The sequence below is a fragment of the Ostrinia nubilalis genome, chromosome 7 (assembly GCF_963855985.1).
Source record: "Ostrinia nubilalis chromosome 7, ilOstNubi1.1, whole genome shotgun sequence".
Lineage (NCBI taxonomy): Eukaryota > Metazoa > Arthropoda > Insecta > Lepidoptera > Crambidae > Ostrinia > Ostrinia nubilalis.
Genome location: NC_087094.1, coordinates 6781173 through 6804492, shown reverse-complemented (window position 1 = coordinate 6804492; position 23320 = coordinate 6781173). Strand labels below are relative to the sequence as shown.

General features: G+C 41.9%; 2 protein-coding genes across 2 annotated transcripts; one reads left to right on the top strand and one right to left on the bottom strand.

Annotated features, from left to right (window-relative positions):
- Positions 1-5747: 5747 nt before the first annotated feature.
- Positions 5748-7552, top strand: LOC135073572 (malate dehydrogenase-like). Its single transcript, XM_063967741.1, has one exon. The coding sequence runs from the start codon at positions 5862-5864 to the stop codon at positions 6864-6866; it is 1005 nt and encodes a 334-aa protein (XP_063823811.1). The 5' UTR covers positions 5748-5861; the 3' UTR covers positions 6867-7552.
- A 2530-nt stretch (positions 7553-10082) lies between these two features.
- Positions 10083-23249, bottom strand: LOC135073440 (mediator of DNA damage checkpoint protein 1-like). The gene is made up of 12 exons (XM_063967621.1): positions 22799-23249; positions 22675-22707; positions 22523-22588; positions 21968-22353; positions 13536-13679; positions 13333-13456; positions 12872-12961; positions 12651-12708; positions 11407-11520; positions 10825-10980; positions 10383-10614; positions 10083-10278 (listed from the first exon to the last, which is right to left on the bottom strand). Exons 1-12 carry the CDS (start codon positions 22874-22876, stop codon positions 10083-10085), a joined length of 1677 nt encoding a protein of 558 aa, XP_063823691.1. The 5' UTR covers positions 22877-23249.
- Positions 23250-23320: the final 71 nt, after the last annotated feature.

Below are 23320 nucleotides of genomic sequence, written 5' to 3'. Positions count from 1 at the left end.
AAAATTGAGCTCAATAAAAATACGAAATAAAGTTTAATAAATTAAGCAGAACCAAAAAAAATAAGTTAGTTATATTAACTCCTATTTCTATTGATTAATTTCTGTTTACGCAAAACTTAAATTCTGCGGATGTATCATTTACGCAAGCATTGTTTACTAAGCTGACCCATAACGACGTCTGATAATATGTTTACGCGTATCGGGGGCAATTAGCGACTACATATCGGCACAGCTGGGCATTAACTCGTTAATCCGTTAATCGTTAATTAACGAAGTTAACATTTCTATTAACGGATTAACTTTTAAGTTAACTTTAAAAAATGTTAACGGACTCGTTAACTTCCGTTAAATTATCCTAAGTCCGTTAATCGTTAATCCAGTACCTACTATTTACCAAAAAGATACAGCAGGCACGCTGAAAAACGCGTTCTAACAAGTACGTTCGGGCTTCTAGAACTTCAGAACCCAAAACAACAGTTTTTGTGACCAGATCACTAACGACACTTGTTAGTACCTATGTGTGGGACAACTCTTGCAATTGAATTTAAGACCAGTTTTCCTCAACCGATTGAGCTGAAATTTTGTATGTAAGTACGATGACAATGCAATGTTATGGTATCATTGAGCTGGTCTGATGATGGAGTCATGAGGTGGCCATAGGAACTCCTAAATGAAACGGCGGCATCGCATCGAATTTGGGTTCGTTGGATTTGTCTTTTCGAGCACTTTAGTATCTAGTACTAGATGTCCAGGGTCCTGATGATGGAGTCAGGAGGTGGCCATAGGAATTCCTAAACGAAACGATGGAAACTTATCGAGTTTGTGTTTGCTGGATTTGTCTTTTCGAGCACTTTGGTGCTAAATTGTATTGTAATTGAACTAAGGCTCTGAGATTGAGATACTACTAAAAAGTGTAAAATAAAATTATAATAATATAATAATACTGGGTAATTAACTCGAAATTCTATTTAGTCCGTCGGACAGATATTTTGAAAATATTAGACTCACATTTTTTAATTTTTTCCATAATCCAATAATTACGTATTATATTGAGTTGAAATGTCGCGTGACGTCACTTTTGAGTAAAAATTCTACTCAAGCGTGACGTATCGCGCCATTTCAACTCGATGTAGCACTGTTATTATTTAATTATGAAAGAAAATAAAGAATATGAGTCTAATATTTTCTAATTACCTATCTGTCTGACGGACAAATAATTGAAATTTTGTCATCTACTTAGCCTATTAAAAACTTTTTAAAAACAAGCTTTTATTCCGAAATGCAGTTGTACTAAAATGAAAAAAATAATTGTAGGTAAACAACGCAAACATAAAAGAAGAATAAATTCCATGCGCGATACAAGCTTTCGAAATTATTTGAACCTTGCATACAATTATTTTTTTCGTTTTATTATCATGTGTTAACGGATTAACGATTAACGTTAACTTGCGTTAAATCTTGCGAAATGTAACGTTTTAACGTTTAACGAAGTTAATTTTTTTATTAACGGTTTAACGATTAACGAAGTTAACTATTTGATTAACGGTGCCCAGCTATGCATATCGGCTTATTGCTGCTCCCCGGGGCGTCATCGATGCCTAATTTATTGCCTTTCTTACGTATGCCACTAATTTAAGATGTCACAGCTTGTACGATCGAGGGTTAAATATAGCGATGGCTACAGAGCTTGATATTGATGTTCCATTGGTAAGGCCATCGCGAACTGATGATAGAGTCGCATGTAGAGTTTTAAGTCACACGAAAATCGGGTTTACGTACTAATTTGTTACTAATCTAGGATAATTACTTTGAAGGAATAGGTCGAGCTTCCCTTGCACCCTGTATAAGAATCTGCGACATTGCTTTTGTATTGGCCGACAAATGTTATTCTTTATTTTATTCCTATTTCTATACTGATTTTACAATTTACGTAAGTACCTATACACATCATAAATTCTGTTGTCACTTACCAAACACACTGTAACCCTTAAATTGCCTGATTAAAATCCTATAAATCCACGCAACTCGCAGAACGTGTCAAAAGAAACGCTTCTGAACATGTGTTCGGAAGAAAGTTTAAATATGGGTAAAACGCGATCAATCACCAACAATGGGAAGCGGAGGTGCCCCCTAGAGGAAAAAAGTTGAACGGCTGCAGCTGATTTATCGGTGTAGTTAGAATTATCGCCATTTGCAATTCTTGCCGCGGTTCGGCAAACAAGTTTAGATAACGACCTGTGGGCGGGAGAACCTTCTTACTAACTCGCATTCTTCTAAGTTCCGTTGTTGGTCGTAGGGTTGCTCTGTGTGAGGAGATTGGAAAAAGACAGGTTGAACGAAAATAAAATACTTTCTGTAGCAGAAGATAAAACGCCTATTTTGAATTAAAGAACTAGGGACCTAATTATGTTAATTTGCTTTTGTTAAAGGTTTAAATATTTACATGCGTGTCTCAAAGTGCATAAATTAAACTTGATTTTTTAACTTAAAGTACAATAATAATCATCATCATTTCAGTTCTCTCCTGGACACAAGCTTCCCAAAGAGTGATAATAATGTATGACGCTTGTTTGCTATTTTGATAATTAAAGCTATTAACCTCACGTTTTATTTACGAGTTCTATAAATACCTACAGTTCATAAAGAACCTGTTACCCGAAATCCCACGACTCAAATGGCTATAATGACTTCAATCTATCTAATCGTCACCCTATACATCCCATAGATGTTCCCATAAACCGGCAAACCGCCTCCTCAAGCATCGAACCTCTGCCCTCGCAGACAGATCACACCCACGGGACTCGAGTTGCTTGAGCAGACTCAACACTTTTTCTCGTTTAGAACTTCGGATTTACGGATAAATCAAATGTGTCACTAATGCTCGCTGCTGTAAATAATGGTACTTGAAATGTGTTTATTTAAGAAGGCTTTTGTTCGATACGTAGGTAATGTTACGAAATGTGGCAGTTAAACCAAGGATATTTTTATATTTAACGCTCTTTGTAATACAGAATACCTACACACAATGATTGACGAACAATTAATTTAATATCTAGCATGCATGCTAATTAGGTAAGTCCCTAAAATAGTATTAGTAGGTACCTACTTAAGTAACGTAATGTAAATTACCCAACAACTTTTTTCGTCAAACCCCTTCTGACGTGACGAGCAGGAGGTATACCCACAGATATGGAAGTGTACCATACTATTATGTGAACGCATTTTAAGTAGCTACTGGTGCAACGGCAATCAATCGTTTAACTAACCCATGTAAAACCATCGTTAAATAACAGGTGGGTCTAACATGAGTAGTCCACAAAATAGAAGGAACGTCGCTTACACGCAATCTCAAACTATTTGGCGGTAACAAACGATCCCGACGACATAGTTGTAATGACTAGGGTTGAGCTACGTACGCACGTTGAGTTACTACGATTACCAGTATAAATTCCTTTTCAATAAGGTAAATTTTCGCGTGTTTGATAGCAACTAACACAACCTGTCGCTTTCAGTTTCCGTAATTGGTCGGTTCGTCCCACAACCCTCAGTGGCTCGACTTAATGCCCATCAGGTCGTCAAGACCGGAGACATTAACTGCGCTCGTATGGCCGGCGATTATCTTAAAGTTAACCCGTCGTTACGGTCCTTATTTGCGGTTGTGGAATAATGGGACCGAACTGTGAACATTTGGTGTTAAGTTAAAGGCACATGAGGATACTTTGGAAGGTGATTTCCTCCTGGCTTTGCGGGGGTTGATCCGGAGACCCTTGTAGATGATTATTAGAGAACTTAAATGTGTGCCACTGTTACAAAATAACTGACGGTTTTTTTTTCTTCAAGATTGAATAGAAACACAATAACTTTCTGTTCTATATAGAATATAGTGTCTATTAGCTAACTACTACGCTTTAAAAAACTTAGGTTACAAATTATATTTTTAGGTGGATTTCTTTTCTGCAAGAAGACACAACTAACTCCTGAAAACGAATCCCCAATTTCAAGATACCTACCCACAAAGCAAGAATTTTTTTCAATTCTATTACCCTCCACCTTACAACCGAGTGTCTCAGAACTGTAGTTAGGTTTTGGTACCAATAGTAACCTTTGCCACGTAGCTAATAATGGCCGCTCTGCGCAACGTCTGGCCACATAACCGATATTGGACGTTTACTGCATTACAGTCAGGTTCCCGTCGGTCCAGCTGAACGTACGGCCAAGACACCTTAGTAAACCTACAAGGCACCATTGTTCAAGAATTGAGCGAGTATAAAAAGCGTACCTACTTAGTTTACGAAATAACTAAAGTTAACCTGCATAGAAATGTACTTCTAACTGCCTAGTAAGATGAAAATAAAAATGAAATCAATTTTCACAACTTTACTTTCAACAAACGGTTTTATGTACGTTTCAATCCTCCAGCTTCATTCATAACATTAATATAATTTTCCCCTGAGCACACTTCCTTGTTCAAAACAGGTATCGATCGATTCAAAAGACTCGTTTCATATTCACTCATGGGAAGGTTCCCGCAAACGTGAATGATGCCTCGAGGCCCAACCATCGTAGGTCCAGCAAAAAATCTTGTACCAAAATGGGGATTCGCAGAGAAGCAAGTCACCACAGACTCGTAACCAGACAACGCTTCCACCATCCTCTCCACGAATTCGCCTATAGACCACGCCATACACAAAACTGCAGATTCTTCTCCGTACTTGTGGTTTATCACTTCTGTGCCCGCTTTTCGTAACAGCCTTGTTAGTGTATCAGATTTGCACGAATCAAGAGAAAACGTTGACGGAGCAAGATTTGAAAATAACGGTACAATAGTCTCTTCAGAATGACCACAGATGACTGGTATCTGCAACCGACGAGGGCTTACATTCAACGCATTGCCAGCGAAGCTTCGACATCTAGCTGTGTCGATGTGAGTGATCCCACAAATTTTAAATGGGTTGTAGGTGCTATACTGGAGCATTAGAGCACTTGCAAATGGCACTATTGAATTTATAGGATTCGTAGAAATAGCCAGGAATGCATCGCAGTTTTGTTCAGAAATCACTTTGCAGAGCTTTTGGACGGCAGGGGCATTTGCTGCGAGCATTTGATCTCTGGACATGCCACTTCGTCGAGGAGTTCTTGCAACCATCACTATCAGGTTGGCATATCTCACGGCAGCTGGCAAGAAATTATCGCCAGCATAAGACACCACCTTCGGTCCTTGCGACATGTAAGCCAATTCCAAACCAATCCCTCTTACTCTGTCGTCGTCATCGTAAATATTGAGTTTCGTAATTTTAGGATTCTGCGTCAGTAATAAGGCTAAATTGGATCCAATGCGATTACCAGCTCCTACGATGGAGACCTCGATGTGTCGTATTTGTAAATATTTTGTGTTTACCCAACATTTTGTGGTGCATGCTGACACTAATCTTCTAAACATGATGTAAAAATTTAATTAACATTTCTTTAGAGTTACATAATAAGTAACTTTCAATTTAATATCACAAAAAATAATCAAAAAGTGTTTCAAAAAGTGTGGACCATGGCATCGACTTTCAAAGTGACAAATTGTGATTCAGGATGTCATCAACAATCTTCTTTCTCTGTATGTTTATTAGCCAAGGAGATCACACAAAAATTAATAAAATTATGGTCTAGCCCAAGGCATAGAGTAATAAAAAATGCACAAGGAAACTACGGAAGGTGGAAGGCAACAAAGCCATGTCAATATTAATCAATCAAAAATGACGCATTTTGTCAAATCAAGGCGTAGGGACGGTATCACGGTAAAAAACACTATAATTAAAATTCCAGTACAAGTCAACGAGTATTCATGCACCCAATGTTAAAAATCTGTAACAATGCTTGTCGCAAAGAAACTTTTAACGTCCCAGATATCAAATATCGTTACTTCCGTCACTAGAAACTATAAGGTGACCATCGTCGGTGGAGCAAGTGAGATCGGCCAAACGGTAAGTTTGATGCTGCGAGCCCAACCTTCAATCACCAAGCTGAATATCCATGATACCCTCAACCAGACCCCAGGAGTCATTTTAGACTTGTCTCACATACCTGCAGAATCAATACTCAAGGGCTTTTCGGGCGAAGAAACCTTAGAGCGAGCGCTGAAGGATTCAGACATAGTCCTTGCAACTGGAGGAAGCACACGCACTCCTGGGACGTCTAAAAAAACATGGCTCTCAAACAACACGGAATTCATCAAAATGTTCTCCAGCAAAATAGCCAAAATAAACCCATTTCCTTTCGTGGGAATTCTCACAGAACCGATAAACATTCTTGTTCCTATGTCAGCTGAAATAATGAGGAACCACGGGGACTACGACCCAAAGAAATTGTTCGGGATTGCCACGATAGATCACCTCCGAGCCCAATCGTTGTATGCTTTGGAGAACAATTTGAACCCTCGTAACTGCATGGTACCAGTCATAGGCGGGCGATCGGGGAAGACCGCGATACCTCTGATATCTCAGGCGAAGCCGGCTTGTCCAATGAACGAGAAAACTATACAGGAGTTTACTTCAAGGATACGTAAATGCGACGAGAATATAATGGATGCCAAGAAGGGTTGGTCGTCTACTTTGTCACCTGCCTACGGTGCTCTGATGTTCACGCGATCGGTATTGGAAGCGCTTGATGGCCGCCCTGCTAAAGTCGCGGCTTACATCGAAAATAATGACTTTGGAACTAATTACTTCGCGGGAATAGTTAATGTGAATAGTAACGGTGCTGCTGAAATGCAGAGGTACACTGACTTGTCCAAATTCGAATGCCACTTACTGGAACGAAGCATTGAGCAAATAAGAAAAGACGTTATCAAAGGAAAGAAGATTCTCGAGTTAGCTTAACTTGTAACGTTTAATTTTTCCAGTTGTGCAATATGATGGTGTCTTTTTATAATGGAATTTATTATGAAGATAATAAACACGCAAATACCAATTAATAGATCCATTTATTTACACTTAACGCGATGTTCTTACAATCGTAACAACAACCAAACGCACGTATCACAGAGAACAAGTAATAAAAATTCATTTAACATTGACTACGAAATTAAAGAACAATTTTTATACTAGAAAAATATACTAAACTATCACTAAACTAGGAATCAATACTGAACACTCCTTTTTGGCAATTCATAGTGATATTACTCCGATGTATGAGACTACAATGCATTAAGTGTATTTTAAACTTAATATAAAAGAGCATTAATTGCTTAAACAATGTAAACTTCTTATTATTAATCAAATATCAGCTTGTTTCATTAGATCACAACCAAACTGAAATTATTTATGAACTCCAATCCACTTTATTGCAATACAATTTAATCTGTACTGAACTTGGAACAGATATGTTTCATATTTAATTTTTAGTCATAATCACTTACCGATGCCCTTTACATTCGATTTTTACAAATTAAACATGAAATTCTTTAGTACAAAAATTCATTACAAAATTGTTCTCTGTAAAATTATATCCTTATCCTAAAATATCAATTTGAACTCTTTTGGCTTTAGAATAATGACAATAATTTCTCAAACATAAAAAAATATGTTGTTTCTTGATTAAAAATTGATAATAAGAATACACGCTCGAACAAAACCTTAATTATTCTTAAAATATCATTTGGTGAAAATAAAATTAAAAGTAAATCTTCTAGTGATTGAGACTTGAAATTCATTTAACGTTAAATTACACACTAGTGGCACAAATTAACGATATCTTAGACTATTTACTTGCTCCTACGCCATCAAACTACATACGCAACATCAAAACGGTTCGTATCACGCGTAGAAACAGGCAGATAATTCCAGCTGTAACAAAACGAAACTTGATTTATTATCTTATAACTCGGCAATGTTGCTTTGCTTTAACTTTAATCGAAACAAGCTAAAGGAAACGCGATTTAGAGCAGGACATTAGAATATATTATTTTAGCTTTAGGTTAATGTGTTAATAGCGTTTAAGATCCCTAAATTGTTTTTAGTAGGTAGCAATTTTATGGACTTTTTTCTGATTTATCGATTCCGCTCATATCCCTTTCACACCAAAGCAATTTAACGCAAGAGCGTCAGTGATACATGGCCCGAAAAATACGTAAACGGAACCGCGGCGTTGTTAGAGATTTGCCAAGCTGACCCGAAAAAAAAATGATGGAATTATTATCAATTTAAACTTACATTTCATTCCTCGTTGCTTTTACTGATCTCGCTGCCCGTCTCGCTGAGTGACGTGGAACGTACACTGACGGACGTCTCCTTGAACTGACTGATGAAATCCAGAAGTTTCTGCAAGTTTCGCTGCGTTTTAATCTGGTCTGCGAGGAGTTGACGCTTCTCTGCGTTATGTTCGTCCATGTTTTCTTTGAGGGAAGCCGCCCTAGCCTCTAGTTTGCGAAGCTCTATACATAATTCCATGTTCTTCTCTTGGAGACGCTTGCGTTCGGCTAGTTTGTCTGGAATGAAAGATAAATTATTATTTTAAAGCAGAAATAAATTTCATTCAAGTCTTAGATAGGACAGACTGAAGCTCTACTGAAATTCGAGGGATATCTGAACATGGTAATATTACTAGTATTTCGTCAAAGACGAGCCGTCTGCTGTCATGTGGGTCAAGAAAAAAATCCGCTTGAATTATCTATTGAAATTGCAAAAGACTAAGTGTTTGTAGTTTCAGTTGTCTATCCTTAATTTGGATGGTGTGTTGCCACGTGTCACACGCGAGGTTACATTTGAGCTGGTCGCAGCTGGTCACATCGTGCCCTCCCGCGCTGCAGCCGGTGTGTTGCCACGTGTCACGTGTCACACAGGTAACACCTGAGCCGGTCGCGTCGCGTCCTACCTCGGTAGAGCTGCGAGTCGGGGTCGGGGTCGGGCGCGCTGCAGCCGGTATGTCGCCACGTGTCACGTGTCACACAGGTCACACCTGAGCCGGTCGCGTCGCGTCCTACCTCGGTAGAGCTGCGAGTCGGGGTCGGGGTCGGGCGCGCTGCAGCCGGTATGTCGCCACGTGTCACGTGTCACACAGGTCACACCTGAGCCGGTCGCGTCGCGTCCTACCTCGGTAGAGCTGCGAGTCGGGGTCGGGGTCGGGCGCGCTGCAGCCGGTATGTCGCCACGTGTCACGTGTCACACAGGTCACACCTGAGCCGGTCGCGTCGCGTCCTACCTCGGTAGAGCTGCGAGGCGGGGTCGGGGTCGGGCGCGCTGCAGACGGCCGGGTCGGGCAGCGGCGCGCGGCAGCCGGTGTGTCGCCACGTGTCACGTGTCACACAGGTCACACCTGAGCCGGTCGCGTCGCGTCCTACCTCGGTAGAGCTGCGAGTCGGGGTCGGGGTCGGGCGCGCTGCAGCCGGTATGTCGCCACGTGTCACGTGTCACACAGGTCACACCTGAGCCGGTCGCGTCGCGTCCTACCTCGGTAGAGCTGCGAGGCGGGGTCGGGGTCGGGCGCGCTGCAGACGGCCGGGTCGGGCAGCGGCGCGCGGCAGCCGGTGTGTCGCCACGTGTCACGTGTCACACAGGTCACACCTGAGCCGGTCGCGTCGCGTCCTACCTCGGTAGAGCTGCGAGGCGGGGTCGGGGTCGGGCGCGCTGCAGACGGCCGGGTCGGGCAGCGGCGCGCGGCAGCCGGTGTGTCGCCACGTGTCACGTGTCACACAGGTCACACCTGAGCCGGTCGCGTCGCGTCCTACCTCGGTAGAGCTGCGAGGCGGGGTCGGGGTCGGGCGCGCTGCAGACGGCCGGGTCGGGCAGCGGCGCGCGGCAGCCGGTGTGTCGCCACGTGTCACGTGTCACACAGGTCACACGTGAGCCGGTCGCGTCGCGTCCTACCTCGGTAGAGCTGCGAGTCGGGGTCGGGGTCGGGCGCGCTGCAGACGGCCGGGTCGGGCAGCGGCGCGCGGCAGCCGGTGTGTCGTCACGTGTCACGTGTCACACAGGTCACACCTGAGCCGGTCGCGTCGCGTCCTACCTCGGTAGAGCTGCGAGTCGGGGTCGGGGTCGGGCGCGCTGCAGACGGCCGGGTCGGGCAGCGGCGCGCGGCAGCCGGTGTGTCGTCACGTGTCACGTGTCACACAGGTCACACCTGAGCCGGTCGCGTCGCGTCCTACCTCGGTAGAGCTGCGAGGCGGGGTCGGGGTCGGGCGCGCTGCAGACGGCCGGGTCGGGCAGCGGCGCGCGGCAGCCGGTGTGTCGCCACGTGTCACGTGTCACACAGGTCACACGTGAGCCGGTCGCGTCGCGTCCTACCTCGGTAGAGCTGCGAGTCGGGGTCGGGGTCGGGCGCGCTGCAGACGGCCGGGTCGGGCAGCGGCGCGCGGCAGCCGGTGTGTCGTCACGTGTCACGTGTCACACAGGTCACACCTGAGCCGGTCGCGTCGCGTCCTACCTCGGTAGAGCTGCGAGTCGGGGTCGGGGTCGGGCGCGCTGCAGACGGCCGGGTCGGGCAGCGGCGCGCGGCAGCCGGTGTGTCGCCACGTGTCACGTGTCACACAGGTCACACGTGAGCCGGTCGCGTCGCGTCCTACCTCGGTAGAGCTGCGAGTCGGGGTCGGGGTCGGGCGCGCTGCAGACGGCCGGGTCGGGCAGCGGCGCGCTGCAGCCGGTGTGTCGCCACGTGTCACGTGACACACAGGTCACACGTGAGCCGGTCGCGTCGCGTCCTACCTCGGTAGAGCTGCGAGTCGGGGTCGGGGTCGGGCGCGCTGCAGACGGCCGGGTCGGGCAGCGGCGCGCGGCAGCCGGTGTGTCGCCACGTGTCACGTGTCACACAGGTCACACGTGAGCCGGTCGCGTCGCGACCTACCTCGGTAGAGCTGCGAGTCGGGGTCGGGGTCGGGCGCGCTGCAGACGGCCGGGTCGGGCAGCGGCGCGCGGCAGCTCACGCAGAGCCCGCCCGCGCTGCAGCCGGTGTGTTGCCACGTGGCGCACGTGTCGCAACACACTAGCAGGGACGGAACATCTAGAACACAAGTTTAGAAAATTTAATACAGTCAAATAGACCTATGATACGCGATAAACGATAAGATTATCGTCGATTTTAGGAGTATGTCACGTTCCCACGAAACAGTAACAGTTGAAGTTGAAACAAAATTGTTTCAACCCATGTTAGTGCCACCACGTTGCCCAACGTGGTGGAAGGGACAAACTTTATTTCACTATATCGAATAAAAGGTATCAACTATTGGATCGGATCCATTTTAAAAATTTTCGTTTGCACGATAAACAACCAATTTGTTTTGTCTTATCTATTGTTGAAAAAGAAACAAAATGCCATACGGCGGGGGTTGAGCCTAGTCGCTACGGAGAAATACTCGTATAAACTGTTCAAGTTCAATAAACTTTGTTGATGAGTACAGTGAGAAACCTAATGAATAATGAAACTCACCATTTCTACCGCAGCCTTGGCAAACTTTTTTGATGGGTGAAAATACAGGTTCGACAGTCAAACTAGGCGGCAGTGCTGCCACCCAGGCCGGCTTGTTGTGTAGTAGTAGGCTGACTGCAAAATAAAGACATATTATTATAATGTTGTCAACCATAAAAACGCAATTTTAACCGAGGAGTAGACTAGCAATAAAACTTGCAGAAGTTGACTTCCGCAAGCTGTTTACCACTGTAAATAGCTGTGGCAAGCCAACTTCTGCAAGATTCATTGCTAGTCTAAACTTCGCTTCAGTCGCACAGGGAGCGTAAGCCAAATCCTGAATAAAATATGCATCTGCTAAAGTCGATTGTCGCTCTAAAGTATTATACCAGGCCTCCGTCACTCGCCTATGCCGGCCGAGATAATTACCTACAGCGCGCGACAACTTCAAGTTGCAAATCAATCAGGGCCGCCACGCGTATTTCTATACACGCTCGGTCGATCATCGTCACAGTCAAGGTTTATTGTTCCAACAGCACTGTTATCCTTCTTTAATGGAAAATCGTAATATTTAGGAATAATAATTAACTGTAGTAATTTAAATAATTAAAAAAATACACTTTTTAAATAATTTTGAAATACTTATGACAAAAAACTGTAGCAAAAAAATTATTTTAGCTAATATAAACATTAACTTTACTTCACCGTGTCTATTTTTCGTCACTACACCTTTTAAAACTATTTGTCCAATTTCGAATTATCGCAACACTGAAGTTTATTAATAGGTACTTTAGAGATGGTACGATTATACAAACACCACTAAATTAAAGTTTACCAATCGTAAATACAATAAATTTTAATGCTTATTAAAATTTAGTTTTTATTTATTTTACTTTGCTTATACAACCCTGAAGCTTGAGTTGTGAGGTAGATCAATTCTAAACACAAAAAAATTGCGCTCTTGTGAGCGTAGTAGTAAGGTGCGATTTCGAATGCACCATATGCGTTGGATATTTTGCATTATTATTATTACCGTTAAAATGTCGGCATCTGATCCTACACAAAGGAGTGCAATTTCTGTTGCTACTATTATGTATTCTGTGATTATACTGAAGTATATTATACATACTTCAGTATAATACTTTCTACACAAAGCAGTCCCATTACATATTAAATAAACAATCAACTTTTTATGTAGGTATTTCATTTATGTATTTTTTTATTACAATAAGTAGGTAGGTACTTGCTTAATAATTTTTTCTTACCTTTGTTTTCAGATGATAATCCTAACTGCATTCCTTCACATATCGTTTTGTATTGTGTCTAAACAAAAGAAGAAAAGATTATGTTATTTACATGTCTAGAGTTAATACATAATTATTTTTTTTTTTTTACTAGTGACAAAATGACATTGAATTTTATACAAATGATAATAATATTATAACATTAACTATTTTCAGTTGAATAGGTAAGTCAAACAATTTACCTGTTGTTTGCGCAGTTTGGCTGAACGAGTTTGCGGTGGATCATTGTGTGATTGTAGATACGGGTAATGGGTCACTTTCTTGTTGCGTTTCTGAAGAAAAAAAAGGCAATTATTTTCTGTAGTTTTAAAATAATATAATAATAATAAATAATAATTTTTATAATTTATAAATTGTATTAGAAAAATGACAGTGTAAAAAATATTGTAAAAGTTTAAATTTAAATAAATAATAATAAATCTTTAGACAATTTCACACGCCAGCTAGCCCAAAAGTAAGCAACTTATGCTTGTGTTATGGGTGCTAAGCTTAACGGATATACTACTTATACATATACTTTTTTAAAGACCCGTCACAGAAATGGTATGGTAATGATGGGTAGAAACAAATGGTAGCTTAGTTTTAGTTCTGGGATACTACTATTATTATTATTTATTATAGAATTAAGGAAATAGTTACTTACTGGCAAACCTGCTTCATAATTGGGACCGAATAACGCTTGTCTTTTAGCAGCAGACCGCAAGCTGCGCTCTGTTCTTCGCTTCTCTAAAATTTCCTTTTGGACCGGTGTTATCAAACCAACACACCTGAAGAACAGTAATAAAACATTTTCAGTACAACTTTTGAATAAAATACTTGATGCAGGTTTTATGATAAATTACGAACCTCAGGAATCGTTCTTGAGAAACTGGTTCTCCTTGATCTGGAATTGGTGGGGGCGGAGGTGATGGAGAGAGAGGAGCCTTTAGGAACTCTTCTCTTTCTGCTTTGGGAACTATCCATGGTGGAAGACATATAGTTTTTTTCCCTCTGAAAGTAAAGGTTATATTCATTGGTTGAAGCACTGTATCACAATCTATACTTCTATACTAATATTATAAATGCGAAAGTAACTCTGTCTGTCTCCCTTTCATGCCTAAACCACTAAACCGATTTTGATGACATTTGGCATAGAGATAGTTTGAGTCCCGGGAAAGGACATAGGATAGTTTTCATCCCGGTTTTTGAAACAGGGACGCGCGCGAGTTTTTCTGTGACAGACAAAATTCCACACAGGGGCGAAGCCGCAGGCGAAAAGCTAGTCAAATAAAAATATAATAGCATAATAAATAAAATAGGAATTCTATTTTATTTATTTATTTTATTTATTTATTTAAAATCTTTATTGCACACATAAAAATACAGTGGTACAACAGGCGAGCTTAATGCCATGTGGCATTCTCTTCCAGCTAACCAGAAAATTAAGCAAAACAGAGAATTTAAGTAGGCGGTGCAAAATAGTACAAATACAAAAAAATAAAATCTAATATAATACATAAAATATTATAATATAAATTAATACAAAATATATATATACCTACATAAATATATGCATATACATAATATACAGTGGATAACGAGAAGGTTTAAGAGAGATCAAGACGACGAGATATGTTCAAGGAAATGCTTGCGCACAGAGTATTTGAACACAAACTTGCTGGGAGCCTGCCTAATGTTCTCAGGAAGAGCGTTCCAAAGGCGAATAGATTGGAGAAGGAATGAGTTAGAGAGGAAACCAGTGCGGTGGGATGGGGTAGAAAGAAGAAGTTTGTTGGAGGAACGAAGTTGCCTTACGTGAGTTGAACTTAGAAGAGTATACTGAGATTTCAGATAGGAAGGAGCATTAGGGTCGTTTAAGATGGTAAAAAGTGTAGTGAGAATTCTGGCATTACGCCGTAGAGGAACAGGTAGCCATTTGAGCTCAGATCGGTAGGAGGAGATGTGGTCATACTTACGTAGACAAAATATGAACCGGATACAATTGTTGAGAAGGCGGTCCAGTTTGTTAAGGAGAACTTGATGAAGGTCCGGATAACACACATCAGCATAATCTATGAGCGGGAAAATTAGGGCGTGGACAAGTAAAATCTTGGTTTTGACAGGAAGGAAATATTTTAATCTGCAAAGAGAACGCAATGTAGCAGTGACCTTCCGACTAATCTCAGAGACCTGAGTCGTCCAGCCAAGAGTAGAGTCAAGGTATAGGCCAAGGTTCTTAACACTAGTACAGTATGGTATGTCCACACAATTAAAAGTGACAGTTGAGACACTATCCATGTTTAAACGACAGAGTTGTCGCTGGCTTCCGATTATTATCGCCTGGCATTTGTTGGGATTAACAGCAACGCCGTAACGATTTGACCATTCCCTGATATGTTCAAGGTCATCGTTTAAGCGGTGTACAGCCTGGTCAATTTCGTCAAAGCGGCAATGTCGGTAAAGTTGAAGATCGTCGGCATACAGATGGTGAGACGAGCCAATACCGAAGGTGATGGAATTGATAAAAATAGAGAAAAGGAGAGGGGAAAGTATACCACCCTGCGGAACACCGGTCACGAGGTCACGCCAGTGGGAAATAGTTTTATCTATGCGTACGGCCTGTTGGCGTCCGCAGAGGTATGAAGCGAACCAATCCATGACAACTGGTGACATATTGTATCTGGATAACAACGATAGGAGGACTTCATGGTCAACTGTGTTAAAGGCATTGGAGAAATCAATGAGTACAAGCAATGTAAGTTGGCCATGTTCCATTCCCATTCTGATGTCTTCCGTCACCTTGAGCAGTGCAGTGCTGGTGCTGTGGCCAGGACGCCTTTATTATGCTATTTATGCTATTATATTTTTTATGCTATTATATTTTTTAGTAGTTTAATGCCATTATTTAAGTCTGGTAGCAAAACCGACCCTGGCAATTATAGACCCATTTCTATCTTGCCCGCTCTGAGCAAGATTTTTGAAAAAATCATACAGGAGCAACTTATGATTCACTTTGGCTCTAATAAACTATTTCATAGTGAACAATATGGTTTCACCAAGGGTCGTTCCACCACCGATGCAGGGGTTGCACTACTTAAACATATCTTCGAGGCTTGGGAGAATTCTCAAAATGCACTAGGGGTCTTCTGTGATCTCTCAAAAGCTTTTGACTGCGTAGAACATCAAACGCTAATTCGCAAACTGCACTATTATGGGGTAAAGGACTCGGCTTTGGATTTAATACAATCCTATTTAAACTTTAGAGTTCAAAAAGTTGACATAAATGGTGTTTTGTCTTCTGGGTCACCTGTGAAAATGGGAGTTCCGCAGGGGTCCATTCTGGGTCCATTCTTGTTTCTTATATACATTAATGATCTACCATATTTTGTTAAGGACTCTTGCGAAATCGTGTTATTTGCTGATGACACATCTTTGATTTTTAATATCGATAGAAGTAAAAATAACTTTGACGATGTAAATAATGCACTAACAAGAGTTTTAAGTTGGTTCACTACAAATAATTTACAACTCAATGCAAAGAAAACAAAATGTATAAAATTCTCTTTGCCTAACGTAAAAACAGTTAGTACACAAATAGAACTTAATTATAATGCAATCGATCTGGTAGACTCTACTGTATTTCTGGGAATTACCCTGGATTCAAAACTCCAGTGGGGCCCCCATATAGAAACTCTGGCGGGAAAGCTCAGCTCAGCGGCTTTTGCAATAAAAAGGATACGGTCATTAACCGATGTTTCAACAGCTCGCTTAGTCTACTTTAGCTACTTTCATAGCCTAATGTCATATGGAATCATGCTGTGGGGCAAAGCTGCAGATTTTGAAACAATATTTATTTTGCAAAAACGTGCGATAAGATACTTGTATAAAATGAAAGCAAGAGCATCCCTTAGAGAATTGTTTAAAGAAATTGGCATTCTCACGGCCGCTTCACAATACATCTTAAACTGTATTCTATTTATTCAAAAAAATATTACTGAATTCAAAAAGAAAAGTGATATTCACCAAATTAACACTAGAAATAAAAATAAATTGGCTATACCCGCTTTTAGACTTAATAAAGTGTTTGCTACTTTTATGGGACAAGGTATCCATTTTTATAACAAAGTCCCTGATAAATATAAAGAGCTACCGTATAATAAATTTAAAGATATAGTTAAAGATCACATGCTTAAAAAAGCCTATTATACAACTCGAGATTTTCTTAATGATAAGTCATCCTGGGAGTAGGATTATGGTCCTCTCATGCTCGCACTAAAAAGAATTAAAATGAAAAGTAATGTCGTCGTCGTCGTTTCAGCCGAAAGACGTCCACTGCTGGACAAAGGCCTCCCCCAAGGATTTCCACAAAGACCGGTCCTGCGCCGCTTGCATCCAGGTACTTCCCGCGACCTTCACCAGATCGTCGGTCCACCTAGTGGGAGGCCTGCCCACGCTACGTCTTCCAGCTCGTGGTCGCCACTCAAGAACTTTTCTGCCCCAGCGGCCATCAGCTCTTCGAGCTATGTGCCCCGCCCACTGCCACTTGATTTTAGCGATTCTGCGGGCTATGTCAGTCACTCTGGTTCTCCTACGGATCTCCTCATTTCTGATTCGATCACGCAGGGAAACTCCGAGCATAGCACGCTCCATCGCTCTTTGGGTGACCTTGAGCCTTCTTATGAGGCCCATAGTAAGCGACCACGTCTCAGAGCCATACACCATCACTGGCAACACACACTGGTCAAATACTTTTGACTTGAGACACTGCGGTATTTCGGACGTGAGAATTTCGCGAAGCTTCCCGAACGCTGCCCAGCCGAGTTGGATTCGACGATTAACCTCTTTCTCGAAGTTGGACCTACCTAACTGGACTGTTTGTCCCAGGTATACATAATTGTCAACAACTTCGAGTGTAGTGTCTCCAACCTTCAGAGGAGTGGGTACAACACGGGCATTTGACATAATTTTTGTCTTGTCCATGTTCATTTTAAGACCCACTTGTTGAGAGGCTCTACTGAGGCCATCGAGCATTGTGTTTAGGTCCTCCACGGTCTCAGCCATGACTACGATATCGTCCGCGAAACGAAGGTGGGTGATATACTCGCCGTTGATATTTATGCCGAATCCACTCCAGTCCAGAAGCTTGAAAACATCTTCCAGGGCGGTGGTGAACAGTTTCGGAGATATGACATCTCCCTGTCTCACCCCTCGCTGCAACTGAATAGGTTTCGAGTTCTGATCCTGGAGGCGGACCGACATTGTGGCGTTTTCGTACAAGCCCTTCAGCGCTTCGATGTATCTATAGTCAATTTGGCACCGTTGGAGAGACTGTAGCACTGCCCAGGTCTCGATCGAGTCGAAGGCTTTTTTCATAGTCCACAAACGCCAGACAAAGTGGCTGATTATACTCCTCGGTCTTCTGTATAATCTGCCGTAGCGTATGTATGTGGTCTATTGTACTAAAGCCTTTTCGGAAACCGGCTTGTTCGGGAGGCTGGAAGTCGTCGAGCCTGCGAGCGAGACGATTCGTAATGACTCTCGAAAACAGCTTGTAGACATGGCTCAGAAGTGAGATGGGTCTATAATTTTTCAACAAGGTTTTGTCGCCTTTTTTGAAAAAAAGTATCACCACACTTCTGTGCCATGCCGTAGGCGTTTTTCCCTCAAGTATGACGGAATCGAACAGCCTCTGAAGAGCCTTTAGTACCGGCGTTCCGCCTGCTTTCAGAAGCTCAGCCGTGATTCCATCATCACCCGGTGCCTTGTTGTTTTTCAGCTGTTTGAGAGCCATTCTAATCTCGTACAGGCTGACGTCCGGGATATCTTCGGTGTAGTGTCGGGTCAGTCTAGCTCTTGGGTCTTCGGCTAGATTTGTGACAGGTGTACGTACACTCGTGTATAATTGTCCGTAGAACTTCTCAACCTCTTCCAATAACTCAGGCCCCGACGAGATGTCTCTGCCATCCTCGGTCTTCAGCTTGGTCAGTTGACTTTGGCCAACAGACAGATCCCTAGCGAACACTTTAGAGCCTTTGTTACGCTCAATCGCCTCTTTAATACGATCTGTATTAAATTGGCGTAGATCGCGAGTCAAAGACTTGGAGATCTGTCTGTTAAGATGCCGATACTGAGCAGCATCTTCAGAGGACTGCAGAACCAAGTTTCGTCTCTCTTCCATAAGTTTATTGGTGAGGTCAGAGATCTTTTTGGTTCCTTTTGGACGACGGGTTTTAAAGAACTTAGACCCAGTCGTTTGGACAATTTCCACGAACCTGTCATTGTATTCGTCCACATTTTCGCAGTCTCCTAGGCATTCGAAACGATTTTGCAACTCGAGCTGAAAGCTTTCGGGGTTTTGGAGTTGGATGGGCGCTGGGCGGAGCGTAGACTTCATCAGTCGACGCCTCTCGAGCTTGGGTCTGATATTCAATGTGCCTCTTACCATTCGGTGATCGCTTCCTGTTTTGACCGAGTTGATCACAGAGACATCATTGAATATATGCTTCTTCGTCGACAAGATGAAGTCGATCTCATTTTTTATAGCGCCATTGGGATGCAGCCATGTCCACTTTCGCTGTTTTGGCTTCCTGAAGAAGGAGTTCATCATAAAGAGGCCCTCCCTCTCCATAAAGCCAGCCAGCAGTTGGCCACGTGCGTTCCTCTCTCCATACCCAAATTGCCCCACTTTCAGCTCATTATCGCTTCGTCTACCCAGCTTCGCGTTGAAGTCCCCCATCACAACGGTAAAATGGGACCGGGAGCTATGTATGGCTCTGGAAATATCCTCATACATAGTCTCCACTTCGTCGTCGGGGTGTTCCGTGGTCGGTGCGTATACCTGTATGACCTTCAGCGAATACCGTTTGGTGATTCTGAGTATAAGGTACGCTACCCTCGCCGAAACACTCTCGATCTGGACCACGTTGTTGACAAGGGACTTGTGGACGATAAACCCGACACCACCCTGGGACTGCTGGTCGCCCTCCCGGAAATAGAGCAGGTTTCCGGATTTCAGGATTATGGTGTCCTCCCCCTCTCTTCGGACTTCGCATAATCCTACGATATCCCACCGCAACCTGCTCAGTTCTTCCTCGAGTTCGGCGAGCCTCACGTCAGTCCGCAGCGTGCGAGTGTTAAATGTTGCCAGGGCCAGAGGTCGTCGGGGTTGGTAGCCTGTCGGTACCCGGTGATTCTTAGCACCCCTCGCCCCACCGTTACCGTGACCGCTACCGTGGCCCGGGATAGTGGGGCCGCCGGGGACTAGGGGCCGTGTTTTTTTGTTCCTCTCCATGGGGGGGATTTGCCTTAATCGCCACGCTTGGCAGGCGGGTTGGCGATCGCAGTTTTTTATAAGGTTTCGCACGCAGACGCTGCTGCCCGTCCGGTGCTGCAGGGATTTTGTCGCCTCTTACGACACGCCTCCTGTTGGCGGTGGGGAAGAGTATTCTTTATGGCCGTCCCCACACGGCACAAAATGTCGTATTTATTCATATTAGGCAAAATGAGTCTATGGGTAAAATGAATCGTTTTTGAAATGTAACGTTAATTTTTGGAATGAATAAATTATTTACAACCACTCGTAAAAATAAAACATTTATTTATTTTATGGACTCCGTTAAGAAATGGACTTAAAATCTGTTATTAGGTATTTGAAATACATTCGTCCAACACAAAAAGGTATAGAAGTCATATTCGGGCCAAATACGTGTCCCAAATATTTTAATTAATCACTACCTTAGAAGTTAAGAAGTGTCTGTAGATACTCAGTCACCAAAGTCACCAAAGTCAGTCAGAAAAGTAATGTATAAACTAATAATAATTTCTCAAATGTTATAGTGTCATGCTTCTCAATCTGGACTGTTACTTAGCTTTATTATTAGTTTTTTTTTAAAGAGATAACTTGGAATTGTCATTCTCACTAAAATGTCTCTGGGGTGGTGGCGTAGTGAGGCGGGTCGTTACATTCCCTCTAATATGGTCGAGTGAAGCGATGGCTGGTTCACTCGTCATGTCTGTGAACAGGCGCTGCTTTCGGGGACTGGTCAATCCAAGTTATTCAAATTTATGTATGCGAGTCATTTCTACTAGTATCTTAATATGTAAGTCTAGATATTAGCACGTCACTACCTTGTTTAATATACCACGCAATCTTGTATACCCATTCTTATAAGATACACCATACAAGAATGCATGGTAAATTCAGTGAACTGCTCCTGAATCGAATGTACCTACTACTACTATTTCTATTTATTTTTATATTTATATTAACCGGCAGACAGTGGTGACTGAGTTTGTTGCGGCGCTTCTTCTCAGCACTTGCCAAATGTTGGTCTCGAAGCGCTGGTAGGGTAAAAAGATTATGAGACATGTAGAGGCTCCTTAAGAGCAAAATGACGATTTGTAAGAACTATTTATTAGTCCAAACAAATAAAGAAATTTTGACTTTTTTTGACTTTTTTTTGAATACCACTAACAGGGTCTCTTTTAATACCACAAACAGGGATATTTTTAGTTGTTAGCATTTTGGCATTTTAGTTACATATTTATTTGTAGTACACTACGAGGGTGGTCTGAAAAGTTTCCGACCTAACATAGATACAAGATTTTTTTTTCTTAAAATTTATTTTTATTTTTGTACATAGTCTCATCCACAGTAATTAGTCGGCGCCAAAACTCGGATTTATTGCGCCTAAACTGCGCCAACAGAGCATTGGAAATGTTCGTTCGAACACGTCGTTGGTCTGGCGTTAGCAAACGCGGCACCCAACGCGCGGACAGCTTTCTCATGCCTAAATCTTGATTTAATATGTGAGAAACACGTTCTTTGGACATTTTCATTGCCTCTGCTATCTCTCTCACTTTAATTCGGCGGTCGTCTAACACCATTTGGTGAACTTTAGCGATGTTATCGTCAGTAGTTACAGTTTTTGGACGTCCCGAACGTTCATCATCTCCCAAGCTCTTACGGCCACGTTTAAATTCGGCTGCCCAAAATTTTACTGTGGTAAATGACGGTGAAGAGTCCCCGTACACAGAATCTAACTCATCTTTGATTTGCGTAGGGGTATTCCCTTTCAAAAACAAATATTTTATGACAGCTCGATACTCGATTTTTTCCATTTTCACAAAAATACTCACATCGACTCACTCAAACGACTTTCAAATAAAAACCGCGCGTCAAAAATGGCTGAAATTTTGAAGATGTATGCTGCCATCTTCACGTTGAGGTCGGAAACTTTTCAGACCACCCTCGTAAATAAGTATTCTAAGAATACTAAAATAAATTATTATGTACTTACGTTATTTGCTCTTTGGATTTATTCAAAGCGTTAACAAAATTAGTTCTGCTCTCATATACTGAAGGTAGGTAGCCTTTGAATTTTTCTTTTTCGTCTGACTCACTGTGGTTTGAGTTTTCCTTTTCATTAGAAGACTTGAGTTCATTTTCAGAGTCTGACATATTCTCCCTAAAATTCTCATTGTTCTCGATTTTAACATGTATTTCATTTAAAACTGAGGGTTTGAGCAGTGAGCTTCTATTTCGGTTGCGGAATTGGATTTGATGGTCCCGTATTTGCTGAGCGACATATCGGTTATCATTTTCAATGTTGACCTGTTTGTTTCTTGCCTTCAGGCGCTGTTGATAAAGCTCCAACTCTTTTCTCAGCTTATCAACAACAAGTTTCTGAAAAAATATTAAAATACTTAACAATATTTTATCAAGTTAAATTACACATACTGATGCTTTGCTGAATTTATAAAGTTCACTGAGTATTTACGTGGTATTTAAATTACATCAATCACATGAAGGTTAATGATTGACCTACTAAGAAACTACTGTTTGTGTAACTTACCTGAGTTTGTCCAATGGCTATAATATCTCTTTCCGCTTCTTTAACCTTTGTCTTGAGATGTATGTTCTAAAAAGAGAACAGGCGTAGGTACGTTATGAAAATGAAATTTATTACGTAAATAACAACAACAAATATATTAATTTAATACATACATTCTCATCATCTTGTAGGCGCGCTACCCAAACCTAAAAACAAACGATAAACTAGTCAAAATAAATGTAATAAAGTAACAAACACGAACTTTATTTCTAAAGCAAATTACAATGAAGGACTGACCTGATGAATTCGTATAGCATTTTTCAAGTCAGACTGCGTCTTACGAATGTCTTCTTTTATTTCGTTAGAAACTTCCATCGTTACTACAGTGAACACTATAACTCATAAACTAATATCAATAATATTCATTACATTAAAAGGGCAAAGAAACAAACGTAATTTATTAGCACGAACCACTAAACGAAATCGACACTTTAGAAAACTTGTTATAATAAAAATATAACTTTATTTTAAGTGAAAAGTTTATGTCCTTTAATTTGCTAATGTATTAGGCTTCGTATCTGATTGTAAGCTATACAAATTATTGTTTCCTTGAATTTATAAATAATTTTTTCGTTAAAATTGCAAGCACAAGTACTGGTACAACCAAAACTCCAAAAATGTTTGTCGTGAAGGAAAGAAAAAGAAAACAACACTCGATCTCGCTCATTCACAGTCGGTGATTGGTTAAGAAAGGCGGAAGAAGCGTATTTTGTACTTGTACAAGCATTCACAAAAATGAGCTATACTTTACGTCATTGA